Genomic DNA, 14139 nt, shown 5'->3' with positions numbered 1-14139 from the left:
TCAACTGCTTTTCTCTATTTGCATTGTAATCAAACTCAATATTTTCAGGAATGGAAAAAAAAAAATATGTAAAATTGCTGAAACTTAAGCTAAACACAGTTCAATAAATATTTGAAGTTGTTTCTTCTTAGCTTTTTATAACATTAAATGTAGAATTTACCTGAGTAGGACTTTTCAAGCATGGTTTGGTTTGAAATATACAAAACTGCACAATAAAGAAATCATTACAAAAGGCAAGGCTTATCAATAGAGAGATTACCCTGTTGGATAAAGTGTTTAACCTCTCTGGAAAGCTGGGGGCCTCCACTGATGTTTAATATGTAAGGGAAGGTCTGAATCATACACCTCTCCTAGGATTTGAAGAGTTTACTTTTCAGAACAGGAATTTGAAGATAATATAAACTCAGTATTTTATATACTAAAAAAGTTATAAGACTCCCCAGCATGGTGACAATAAACACTGGTTTGCTGAAGATTGCAGAGCGGTTCTAACTGGGGGACTATAACTGGATGTGTCATGAAACGAAAACTTGGGGTCCAGTTCAAAGTCTCCAGTTGTTCCATACCTGGGTGATGACTCATACTGCTAGTCCCAGTCCCTCTGTGGCTCTGCGAGGCGCTGCTGCCACAGTGCCTGGATTACTTGTTCTGTGCCAGGAGCCAATGCCAGCCCTCTGAAAAACGAGGTCAGAGGTCTGCATCACACACCCGCTCGGTAAGTGGGCTTCAGAGCCATATAAACACAAGTAGAAATAAATAAAAATTTAAAAAAAAACATATTTCAATAAAAAAAATGTTTAGCCACCGTATCTAATCCTTTTGTACATCTGCAGCTACGGACAATATTTTGGTATCACCGTGTTTCATTCTTGTGCTTGCTATTGCTATAAGAACAGGTATGTCACCTGGTTCTGTATTTATTTATTTTTTTCAGCAGTGTAAAGATGTTTGCAACGAAATTAGTTGAGTGAGAAAATACTGTAATGGCAGTGTATTGCTCTATTAGTTTAACCACAAAAGCATATTTTTATTGGTTGGGATCTATCTATCCTTTTTAAATTGTAAGACGAGAGTCCCAAGCAGGATCAGAAGTGATAAAACGCTCAATAAAAAATAACCTAAAAAACAAACCTACAAAACCCCAATAAAAAACCGGAAAAATTAACTATAAAAAAAAAACCCTTAAAAAATAAAAAATATAAAGTAAAAAACCTAATAAAACATAAACCCCTATAAAATAACCAACCAGCCCCCGAAGAAAATAACCATAACACCGCTTGTCCTATTAATGAAGCCTCTATTGGATGTTCCCCTGTTACTGTATCTTCAGAACCTCCAATCTTCCAGGGAGGAAGTAGTTGCTTTAACTAGCCTGCTGTATAGATCTGCAGAATCTGTGGCCTACATGGCTGCAGTGGTATGAATCAGGATTTAGCGATATTGTGATAAGCCTCTGGGAAACAACATAAGGTAAACCAAGAGTGTTATGCTATGTACCTAGCATTTACTAGGGTAAAACTAAGATAGTTGCAGTACAGCTTTCATCCTGTGTGGCATTCGGCTCAGTGAACAGAGGAAAATGGTCTTTGACACGGTGTACTCTTACATTTCCAAACACCACAGGTCTGTGAAAAGATTTGAAACACACCGTGCTGAGTAGAAGCTGCCATCAGTATAAATCAGAAATGCACAATGCATAGATAATATGAGAAGATGCACATTAAAATGCAGTATCCAGGCTAGTATCAGTTATTGTTTTACCTTCCATTATAACAACTTCTAACCAACATCATCACCACAACTATATTCACTAGTGCTATTTTTTGACATTAGATTAATCCATAACCATAAAACACTCAATCATAAGATGCAGAATGAAACCGGTATTTTTCTAGTTTTCATAAATTAGATGCAGTAAAAAAAAAAAAACTACCCACAGAGATTATACTGTTGTATAAAGATGATATATGCATCTCAGGGTAGCTAAATATAATTGTCGGCTGTAAAACACAAATATGATCTTACACCTGCAACTACATATTTCACCACACTGCTCAAGCTCCTTTCTGGATGGAGCAAGGAGGCAACGATGTATAAAAGTAAAACCAGTAATCCTGAATCATTATCATCACAAATAAGCAAGAGTAGTGCATTATAACAGCTTATCTGCATTAAGAAAGTCCTCACACAAACAGCGACGTCTTCATTAGCTGCCATCACCTCCTTATGTTTTGCTTATGCACATTAAGAGGTTTCGGAAAGGCAAGCCCGGTGGTCAACGAGACAATGTGAGCTCTTTAGTCAGGTATTTAGTTTTGTTTGTAGTTCTTACTTTAAACAATTAAGCATACTAAGAAATTGGTTATAAAATAGGCAATTTATTGTACAAAGCTAAATTGGGTATGCTTTCTGGACAGATGACTTAACAGGAAGCTGTCTCGGTACATGGTGAAACACCTATACCCCAGTACATAATACTGGTTTCAGATCCTTTTTTTTTTATTATTTATATATATATATATATATATATATATATATATATATATATAATATATATATATATATACTAAAATCTTTAAGAAAAACTGTGCAGAAACTTGACATCCATGGTTTACAACTTTACTTAAAAAAAAAAAAAAAAAAAAAAAAAAAAAAAAACACCCCCCTAAACCTGCCATGGTCATTTGTCATAGTGATTTTACCTTTAACATGTTTCCCCTTGTTGGTACAATATACTGTAAGAGTCGCTGTAATGCTTTTCCCTTGTTGGTTATTCACAGGATGCAATATAATGTTTAAATGGTTCACACACCTAATACTACAGTGCATCTTATACTTACCAACAAGTAGAATCACATTAGGAGACATTGCCAACAACTGTAAGGTTCAATTTCTTCATAAAAACTAATAAGTCAGTCTTCTTCAGGTGATTTCATTCAAAACAGCTTTATTCAGCCAATCAAGGGTAATACAACAGTGATCACAGGCACAGGCCTCAGCTGATGGTATTCGGAGCTGCTCTGGTAGAGGTGTACTGTCTCAGCTGGCATCAACGTGGATGTTAGTTTCTGAGCTGAGCTTTCATGGCAGAGATGTTCATTTTTTTTTGTGCCAAGAAATTGCTTTGTACAGCCGACACACACCTAGCTTTCGTACTTTGCTTCAACAAGTTTGGTCATATTTCCCCAGCGTGATGCGTGGTGTGAGACAAAGATTAGCAGAAACCCAGATAACAAGAAGTTACATTTAAGAACAATGATAGTTTTGCTGAATTGTCTCAGATGGCAAAGCGCTATACCCACTTATGACAAGGTCAAACGACAAGGCTGGTGATTGCAAACTGCTGATGTAAACCAGCTATGTACAGCTTGATTTTAAGAGTTCATTAACCCTGCGTTGATTCAGAGCTTACATTAAACACAGGAAAATCACAATGTTTGCATTATGTTTTCAATGATTCCTTTACCATTTAAAAGGGGCAACATAAACAACGGGTTGCAACATGGAAAAAAATAAAACGGCTGATTAAACAAGAACTGAAACTGAATACGTACACCGCCCCACACAAGGCGTGTGCTTATCAGAAAAAAGCCTACGCCTGTCACTTAAAAGTGGTTTTAGAATCAGTTTTAAATTAATTTGCATATAGGCTCAAAAAAGCTTACTTAGCAGAAACAAAGGTTTAATCATCCCTCCGAGGTGACAGCTGCACTCTGAGTTAAGAAAAGCCAGTTACTCCTTACAAGGCAAGGGCAATACATAGGCAAGATTTTCAAAAGCCTTACATAATCATCATATCACTTCTTGTAAACAAATATCACTCCACATTTATTTATTTCAGTTCTGCAGATAATCATCATCGGCTTAACCAATTAAAAAGAGCCAGAAGGTGGTCACCAAGACTAGATTTAAATAAACAAAGTACTTATAAGGAATGTCAATACCCATATCCAAGCTTTACATGAAGGGTTTAACAGAGAGCACACATGTGCTCTGCATTACCCAAGACAGTCTCATTGTATATCAATAAAAAAAAAACACAACATGGTTGTAGTTTAATTTGAACAACACACACATAGAGAAGTGTACATTTTTATTTTTAACATTGCTAAAATAAGACAATATTTACATTTGCATCACTTTATATAAATGTATGAAGTCTTATAAAATAAAAAACGAAGTCCAATACTCCAATTCTCCATACAGATCTTACGAAATGTTATAATTTATATAAATTATTTCCCCACAAATTAGATGTTCACCAATTCAAACATTTCCAATGGTTCCAAAATTAATCTTTACTTTTTATTACAAAAACAGCAGGGAGGAGTTAAATGTTACAAAACTTTTCAGATTCAAAGCATCTTCCTGCGTGTAACTGGCTTTGGAAAGATAGTATCCATCAGTCTCTTTCTAGTTCTCCTCATAGTTTTTCTCTCTGAATCTGCACCTTCTCCTGATACTTGTTTTCCTGCTGATGCAGCAATTGGGGTAGCAACAGGAGAGATTAGGTTTACTTCCACTGGTGGAGGAGACCATGGAACATCTTTTTTTACTCTGTCGAGGGAAAAAAAAAAAGCAGCATCATACCTATCTGTTCCACTGTCAATTATACTTATCAAAGAAGCCAAAGTGCTCTCCTAAATCATACTCCTGCATGCAGTGCACCATCTTAGGATTTGGCCACAGCTAAAGGGTGTTGTTAAAATTGCATTTGTTGGCTGGCACGGTGGTCGATACAGAACCTTTACCAAATACCAGCTTTGCATTTTACTTACAAACGTTTCTGAAGACATTAACTACACAACCAAAAAACTGTAACATGAAATTAAAAATAAAATGGGTTCATATACCTGTACAGACCTACAAAGCGCATACAGTATAGGCTACGCAGCAGAAATGCATAGAAAAAAAAAGTGATGGATACAGTACCTTTAGTGCGTACATGCTTTGCACTTCTGTACAAAATGACTCTTTGGCTAGCTGCAATAGGCAATACAGTAAAGTTTCTCCTAGTTACTGCCTGTGCATTTCTTAAAGAATAAAAGCATGAAATACCCCATGCCACCTGGTCTAAAACGTCAACTCCATACTTCGTTGTACTGACAGTTTAATTTATGTAAGGGCTGCAGATTGATCTAACCAGTACAATACGTTGTCGGCATGGTCCGGTCTGATACAAAAAATATAATACTATACTGTAGAAGCGAAATACTATCGTTTTCTATGTAGCCGTCAATTTGATGGAGTCTGACGGTTCTAGGTAGGAGGGGATTATAACAAATGTTTGCAATCCTGCCTTTCAAATGCTATGAGGGTATTTAATACATGTATTTAGGAAAAGTCGAGAACGGACAACCGCGTATCTCTCGCACGCAGAGTAATTTCAATTTTAAAAGTGAAAAAAGAGTCAAACTGACGGCCTTAGCGGTTCTAGTGTGAAGCTGATGTGCTTGAGATTGAAAAAATACAACAGTGTTACCCATGGAGCCAACATTAATTTATACAATCCTCTAATGTAGCAGTTATTTGTGCAATAGGTATTAAATGAACATATCAAATTTCACTTACTTGCTGGCTTTCTTTTTCATTGGTTTTGAAGCTTTTTTAGTATCTTCCTTTTCTTTATTCACTTTTGGAACTTCATTATCTACTTCATGTATATCCTGTTAAGTGATGAAGTAAATGGTTGAGAAAACAAACAATTAGACAAACCCAAACATTTTCTTTACCCATTAACATTAGAGTATAGCAATAAACATGGCATTATTTATAACAAATAATAAATTAAAAAGGCAATAAAAAAACCAAAAAAAATCTTAATTTTTGAGTGAATGTATTGTACTGTCCTATGAAACAGCACCCGCTGTTGTATGGTTGAGCAAAAAACACAAATACACCAAAGAAATCTGTATGAAGTTTACCATCTCCTCCACAGTCCTGGATACTGTGGTACCAGCTTTCTGTCTTGTCCGTGTTGCAGGAGGGGAAAAGACGAACTGCGGTTCAACAGCAGAAAGAGCTTCAGAAGAATATGGCTTTTTAGCTAAAACAAATTAAGTATAAATTCTGTTACAAACAAATACAAACCTTGCACAACAACTACATTATTCCCATCCTCTCTCACAAAATGCTTACGCTATAAATGCGACTTTCCAACAGACATAGGGGAATTTTACAATCCTGGACGCTACCAAACCAAATATTAAAAGATGATCACCCTTATCAAAATGTATAAGGTGAATTATGAAGAAGTCACAATTCACACCTAGCAATGCAAGAAATGAAACAATGGTACTAAACAGATCAGTTCAACAGATTATTTGACCCATTCATCAGAAAGATTCAGAGCAAATATGTTGATTTAGAGTCTATTAAGGCCCAGTTAAAGGAAGATAGTACTGTTTCATATACATATATACTAATTCAGTGTCAGAAACTAAATTAGTATATATTAGTGTTCTATTAGTATTAACACTATATTAGTGTTATATTAGTATTAATTAGTGTATATACTAATTATCTAGAGTCAGAAACTAAATGGTTAGATCATATTACAGTAGAATTACAATTATTATATGCTAAGACAGTATTGCCTGAAAATAGCTTTTGTCAAAAAAAGGTATTACTTATTCCTATACCTAAACATACTTTCTTTACCTTTCATCGACCTTGTGCGTGGAGGAGCGAATACAAAGGGTTCTGGAGCTGGTAAATCAGGAACTTTACTGGGGCGGCCCTTTTTTGCTTTCTTAGGAGTTGCCTTTGCAGGATCCATCTTCTCACTGTCCTCAGTAGAGGCTTCTATATTCTGGTCTTCAGCATGCAGTTCATCACTGCTGCAGAGTTCTGCCAAACCCCTGGTCTCCTCAGCCTCATCAGGGGAGGGGTACTGGGTTTCCAGGGTCTGATCTGCAGCAGTTTTAGTGGTCCTCCTCCTGCTGTTAGCTCCAGTTCCATGTAACTCTTTGATCATTTCATGGTGAGACTGGCGAGACACAATCCCTTCAACCATCATAATTCCAGACTCGCTTGTTCCTGTTTCCACATACCTTGTGCTTTTCTTAGAAGTGTCAGGGGCTTGCAGCTCAAATTTATTTGCACTGGCATTTTCTAAAATGGGCAATGCATTTTCAGGAACTTCCGTTAGGCTTGCCAATCTGCTCCTGGTAGCTCGCCGAGGAGTAGCAGTTTTAAGCTGTTCCAAACTGCTCTTGGACTTTCTGCCTCTTTTGGGGTTGAGGGGCATCTGGTCATGATGCTCTGGGGAAATTTCCTTTTGTTGGGCCACTTGGGGAATCTCCAATGTGACCCCTCTGGATTTCCTGGTAGACCTACCGGGACTGGCTGGCACTTTTACTGCTTGGTCTACCTGGGCACTTTCGGAAACAGAAACATTGCTTTTTTGTCTGGTTCTCCTTGTAGGAGTAACTGTCATCGCTACTTCTTGTTCACCGGTTTGATCTGTAGCTTTGGTGCTTTCCACAGGCTCAGCAATGCTACTCCTGGTTTTGCGTCCTCCTCTCCATGGTGTGGTTGGCTGTGTAATTTGCTGCTGGTCTGCATCAGGTTCTGACTTGGCATCTTTAGTTTTCCTCAGGGTCCTCCTTGGTGTATCAAATGTGTTTGTTTGGGGCTGGTGCTTTGCACTTCTCATAGCTCTTCTGGGAGTGGTAGGCACCTGCATGTCTGGTTGACCCAAAGGCTCGCCATCTATTGGCTGTAACATTTGCTTAACGCTTTCTGAAGTAACCTCTTTGGGTTTTCTGCCACTCCTCTTTGAAGTAGCGGGTGCTGGAGGTTCTTTGACGCTAGCTTCTGTCAAAACGTGAAAGGGTTCTTTCAAGGGTTTGGAGGTTGAGCTTCTTAGTGTTTTTCCAGTCACCAGCATTTCTTCCTGCATAGAGCCGTCGACCAACTCGGTAACAAACTCCTTAGTTCTAGTGTCTTTGACAACATCAAGCAGGTTCTCTGCAATAGACATTTTAATTGGCTCAGGCACATATGGAAGAGACCCTGCAATATCAATTTGGGTTTCCAGACTCTTCTCTGCAGCCTTTACCAAAGCTACGGCCTCTGGATTACCAATTTCTTCTTCAGACTCTTTAGAAACATCATGACCCTCCTCAGCATGATCTTCACTTTCTCTCACTTTAGGCAGTTCTACAGTCAGAAGGTTTGCAGTAGGTTCAGAAGCTGAATTTTCTATTTCATTTTCTCCATCCTCAGCTTCAAGTATTAAAGAAAAACCGCTAGGAGCTGATTCCTGGTCATCATGAATCTTAGGAATTTCGCTTTCACTGGTTTCCAGCAGTTCTCCTTCCTGCGTGTTGGAGAACTGGACAGGAAAAAGAACAGGGACAGTCGGCTGCAACTCTGTGTAAGAAACTAGTTCAGGATCTTCTACAACAGAGTGATCTACAACCTGAAAGAAATAAAAATATGTTAAACAAACAAAAAGACAAAACAAGCCTCTGAATTTTTTTTTATTGGGGGGGGGGGGTACAAAAAAACCCCCACCAATCCTAATTTTACTCATTAGCCTGGAATATGCAGTACAGAACTGAGACTATTCTTATTTTCATTCATTCAGTTAAAATAAACCAGCAGCCTTCATTCATGGAGTAAAATGAAGTTCATCAATAGAAAAAAAAAACAACAAAAACACACATATGAACTTAAATAGAAAGTCCCCAAAGAATTAGGAATGTATTACCCTGACCTGTATTACCTCAGAGATTACAGGAAGACCAGCAACAGTGAGCTCTTCCAAGCAGACACCAGATTCTTCAGCAGGGGTCTCCTCTTCCAAGCAAACATGTTCCTCAATTTTACCAATCTCTGCAATGTCCTCAGGTTTGTTTTCTGAAGATACCACATCTTCACTGACATGTACCTTGGCTAGAGGAGAAGGTTATATAAAACAATAATATTTTATGACCTTTTGTAATTGCCCTTTTGTAATTACCAACTTCCTTTTATCCACCAAGAAGTTGGTAGCTATAGGTGCAAAGTCATGCTAAAAAAACATACGTAATTTAACACATATAATTTGCAAGTATTTAACATATTCCATGAATTACTGATACACTTATTAGGAGTGGGAATTGAGTACTTTAGTGCTCGAGTATTCGAACCCAACGCCAGACAATATTATTCTACATATGCGTCACAAAAATTACCACGTTGGGCTCCCGAGTAGCGCATCCGCTAAAGGGGCTCCGCATAGAGTGTAGGATGCGCCCTACAGCCCGAGTCCAGGCTACTCCACTGCTGACCATGGACTGGAGCTCCCAGGGGGTAGCACACAATTGGCAGAGCGCTGCCCGGGGGGAGCTTAGGTCGGCCAGGGTGTCCTCGGCTCACCGCGCACCAGCGACCACTGTGATCTGGCCGGGTGCCTGCGGGCTTGCCTGTAAGCTGCGTTGTCCTCCGACACTGTAGCTCTGAGGTGGCTGCATGGTGGGCCTGCAGTGTGTAAAAGAAGGGGTAGGCTGACGGCACACGCGTCGGAGGACAGCGTGTGTTCATCTTCACCCCACCCGATTCAGCGCGGAGGTGATAGCGGCGAGCTAAGCCTAAAAATAATCGGCTATTCCAACTTGGGGAGAAAATAATAAAAACTGACGACTACTAAATATAATTAAAAAAAGTTGCGGTTATACGCATACCTGAAACTGCCACCGGCAGTCATTATGAGGGTACTTTTTAAACAACATCAATATTAAATTGATAGACAACTATCCGACAACTCAAGCACATTATATCAAACATCTGCACAGACAAAACGCTGTATTTAAATGAACAATTAAAACATAAAAAGGGTTTATTTTCTAACTTCACATATAAAGCAGCACTTTATTATATGAAAATTATAATAAAATAAACAATGCACAGGATCAGATGAAACAAAAAAGTCTGCCAACTGGAACTGACCGGGTCGCTATAATATATTGAACTTGCGTTCAAGAGGAGATATTCAAAAAAAAAAAAAAAAAAATTACTGCTTGAGTAATTATCATTATTTCTAGTACCTTTAACCTACCCCTAATAGGTATAATAAAAAAAAAATACTTACACTGAGCATCAGCCTCTACAGGTACTGAAGCATCTGAACTGTCGGTCCCAAAAACCACCTCAAACAGTGGGTAAGTCTGCTTTTGCTCTTCATCACTAAAAACATAATTAAAATGGCAATTATCACACATATACGGAATGATGACAAATACGTAATGGTAACTTATCTTTCAATATTTGCCATAAGGGAATTTTATACACTAAGGTGGGAAATTACAGCCTAACCAAGAGGCAAGTAGTATATAAACCAAAGGAGAAAAGCTCATGCCCATATTAGTTTCAAATTAAAACAAAAAGAATGCTTTTTGTATTACCTCTTAGATGCTGCCATGTAGCATAAGTCTGTCTCGAAGGCTTCCCTAATACTAGCACGTGTCAATGTTGTGGAGACATCCACATTACCCAAATCTAAGGAAAAAAAACAAAAAAAACAAAAGGTAATACAGGTACAGCTGTATACAGAGCTTGACTCTAACTATACAGGAACATCAAGTTACCTTTGCACTCCATGAGTGGCTCTATCACTTCATTTGCATCCTCTGGGGGAAGGTTTTCCTCCTGCTTCTCTATTAAGTCTACCTCATACACCTCCTCCTCCTCCACCTGCGGCTCTTCCGTCTGCGCTGGTTCACAGTCCACAGAGACTGCTGGCTTTGCGCTTATAATCACTACATCATCCTCGAGCTCCTCGGGGGTAGGTGCATCATGGAATTCCAATGTGGAGTCTCCAGATCTCGCAGAAATGTGGCTCATCTCCTTGACAACCTGCATGCCTTCTGAAGCATCTCTGCTTGGAATCTCCTCTGCCATTCCCTCATCCTCATCCTGCTGTTGCAAGATCAATGGCTTGCTTTGGGCAAATGAAACATGTTCTTCTGCAGAAGTAGACCAAGGGCTAGCTGACCGAGATCTTGATTTGAGTACGGAGAGCAAGTTTATTTGGTTATCAGCTGCAACCTGTTTAAATAAAAACACGTTACATGCTGTACAGTCATTCCACAGTGCAATACAAACATTCTAAATGGATAAGGTGGTTAACAGAAATAAATCAAAAGAAACACCAGTGAAAAAAGCCGTGTGCGATGTAAACTTAGTGTGATGTAAGCACCATAACCTGTATCTTTACAACATATAAAAATGTTGTTTTGACATGCATACAGACACTTTAATACATAGTCTCTTCCCAAGGTTTATGCTAGCTCTCTCCTTAGCACCCTCCACTGGCTACTTATCTCTGCTCGCGTTCAAATCAAGACCCTTGTTCTTACCTACCGCTTTCTTCACCACACTGCCACCTCCTACCTCCAATCCCTTGTGTCTCCCTACACCCCTTCTCTGCTCCTCCTCTACTGACTGACTGATTATGCCTTCCCTCCACTCTCTGTCCTTTTCTGTCCGCTCCTCTTCCTTAGCCAGTCTGTGGTGGAACCAGCTACTGGAGAATCTCAGGACTGCTCCCTCTCTCACTGCTTTCTGCTGCCGCCTCCTCAAGACCTACCTGTTTAGACTGCATTTGTACTCTGCTCGACTTACCCTTCCTACTATGCACTGATCTTGCCTGACCTAAGCACCATGTTCTAGATTCTCATCTAATACACTAGCCTTGCATTACTATTATGGCATTGTAGATATAACTTCCTAGTTAATATATTTTAGCCGTACTATTGCACTTACTGTAAAACTACACTATTTAAAAATAGTAAGCTTGCACTGTAACCCTGTACTGCCCTGTAACACTTGTAAGTCGCCTTGGATAAAGGCGTCTGCCAAATAAATAATAGAAAATACAACGACCACGCTGTTAATTTCCTCTCTGCTTACCCCATTGCTCCATTGTGCAGTTTTGGTTGCCGCCTCCTCTATGAAGGTGATACGACTTTCTTTCACACGCAGAGGTGGGGTGAGGGACCTGCCTGGAGAAGCAGAAGGAGACCCTACAGGCGTTGGCCGCTGGCTGGACCTCAGGATGGACTGGGGGGTGAAGCCAGGAAAGCTAGAGGCCGCAGATGTCAAAGCTCTTGCTTTCTATTACATAGGGGGAAAAAAAGCCAACTCAAAAAAGGAAACACTGAACTATTATTAAGCAGCTGATATTATTGCAATATTATTGTCTTCACTGTGCAAGGAGCCTTTTAACCAAGCTTCCTGAAATGTAATTATTGCTTATTCAAAATGTCTGTCTATATATATATATATATATATATATATATATATATATATATATATATATATATATATATATATATATAAAAAAAAAATTAACAACCTCACCTTTACCACTGGAGGAGTTTGCAACAATGTTAACTCAGGGGGCTTAAAAACATTTTTGAGGTAGCTGGGCTTGATAGCACTTGGCCGTAATGGACTAGATGTAGTCCATGATGGGATAACCTTGTGTGGAGTTTGCTGAATGCTCACAGTATCAAGAGTAGGCAGAACCACCAGATCAAGTAGCCTGGGGAATAAAAGAACAAAAAAAAAAGTGGAAAAAGTGGAAAGGTTATTCAAAATCAGATATTTGCACTATTTGGAGAAGAGAATGCAAAGGCATAGCTGCACAGATTTCTATGTCACTGTTGAGGTCAACAGTTCACTGCAGTTTACCAGTATTTTAGCTTTTGCAGATCATTTTATGCGAAAACCATCACATATATGTTTTTTTTTTTTTTTTTTTTTTTTTTACCTGGAAATCCTCTTTGTGATTTTGGTAATGGGTGTGCCCACAAACGCATCCGTTTGGTCTAATGAGCGTGGGGGTGATTTAATGGGTGGTAGTTCTGGAATTTTCGGACTACAAAAAAAAGAAAAAGGAAGAGTCACCTTTACTTTGTTTCTGTAGACTGGCTACACATTTGTACCTAACTGAAAAGCATACAGAAGCAAGACAACCTCAAAAAAACTAATCTGAAACAAATTCAAAATGTACCTTTTGAATGGCGACAGATCCGGTTTAGTATTCTCCCCAACCCACACCTCCCCAATTTTAAAGAGCACATTGTTAATGAAGGTTGCTCTTGTGAGGATATTCCCTGAAGCAGCTGGTTTTGCCATTGTGGACAATGGCTTTGGCCTTGAAACTGAAATAGATTCAAAAGCATAGATTTGTGTTTGGACAAAAACAAAAAGCATGATACTTGTTTACTGGATTAACTAACTGCACTACCAATAGAGAATATGTATAAAGTTTTAAAAATATAGCAATTCTACAGATCAGATTCAATAAATATCTACTGAAATACTGTGCATTGCAATTTTAGGTTTCCGATTAGCCCTCCGAGTGCAAATCCTGTCACAAGAGAAGGAGCTGTGTTAAAGTTGCATTGGGATGCCAATTAATTTTGCACTGTAAACTTTTACTTAATTCAGTGTACCTTCCCGCAGAATTGTGGTTGGATGGTGGTAAGGTTTTGCTCGTTCTGTAGCAAGTCTCCGCTGCACTCTAGGAAGAACCTTTCCATACTGGTCTAAAATAGAATTTCTGGCAATTGTCCTTTCTTTCAGTTGAGGATCTCGGTCACTCTAATGAGAAAAATATATATATATCATTATATATATATATATATATATATATATATATATATATATATATATATATATATATATATATATATATATATATACACACACACACACACACACACAAAGGACTAAACATTTGTTGCTAACATGGTTAAGATTACTGGAATACAAAAAAAAAAAAAAAATACAAACTATCTCCAAGCTTTGAATAAACACTGCAGAAAGGGTGGATATTTTTGAGACCACCACAATGGTGGTGTACGTCTGCGGTTCTCAAATTGGGGGTTGAACACTGGAAATTGGTGTGGTGGTGTTCTATTCACAGAATGACATCTGTACACAGGATAAAATGTACTGGAATTTTGGCAAATACTTCACGGACTGGTTCCTTGACATGTGATAATTCTAGCCATCATGGTGGTGGGGCTACAAGGCTGCATTCACACTGGGTCAAACGGACTTAGTCTGGTTCGTTTAGTTTTAATCAATGAGCTTGCAGTTAACATTGATCTGAAAGCAAACTGATTGAGTTTTTTTTGCATG

The 14139-nt window shown here is 38.6% G+C and overlaps 1 protein-coding gene across 2 annotated transcripts in view; it reads right to left on the bottom strand.

Annotated features, from left to right (window-relative positions):
* Positions 1-4060: 4060 nt before the first annotated feature.
* LOC121317558 (protein ELYS-like) overlaps positions 4061-14139 on the bottom strand; it is a 31152-nt gene continuing 21073 nt past the window's right edge. Inside the window, exons 24-36 of one of the 2 annotated variants that reach the window (XM_041253631.1) lie at positions 13449-13596; positions 13004-13154; positions 12761-12868; positions 12349-12532; positions 11899-12102; positions 10575-11034; positions 10392-10485; positions 10079-10173; positions 8723-8901; positions 6661-8425; positions 5925-6046; positions 5572-5666; positions 4061-4557 (exon numbers count right to left, since the gene is read on the bottom strand). In XM_041253631.1, the coding sequence (XP_041109565.1) occupies positions 4356-4557; positions 5572-5666; positions 5925-6046; positions 6661-8425; positions 8723-8901; positions 10079-10173; positions 10392-10485; positions 10575-11034; positions 11899-12102; positions 12349-12532; positions 12761-12868; positions 13004-13154; positions 13449-13596 (3807 nt within the window). In that variant the 3' untranslated portion in view covers positions 4061-4355. The remainder of the gene's footprint in view (positions 4558-5571; positions 5667-5924; positions 6047-6660; positions 8426-8722; positions 8902-10078; positions 10174-10391; positions 10486-10574; positions 11035-11898; positions 12103-12348; positions 12533-12760; positions 12869-13003; positions 13155-13448; positions 13597-14139) is intronic. The other variant, XM_041253632.1, reaches the window with a different exon arrangement.

The sequence above is a fragment of the Polyodon spathula genome, chromosome 6, assembly GCF_017654505.1.
Source record: "Polyodon spathula isolate WHYD16114869_AA chromosome 6, ASM1765450v1, whole genome shotgun sequence".
Taxonomy (NCBI): Eukaryota; Metazoa; Chordata; class Actinopteri; order Acipenseriformes; family Polyodontidae; genus Polyodon; species Polyodon spathula.
The sequence above is the reverse complement of the archived record's forward strand: the minus strand, read 5'-3'. Positions and strand labels throughout refer to the sequence as shown.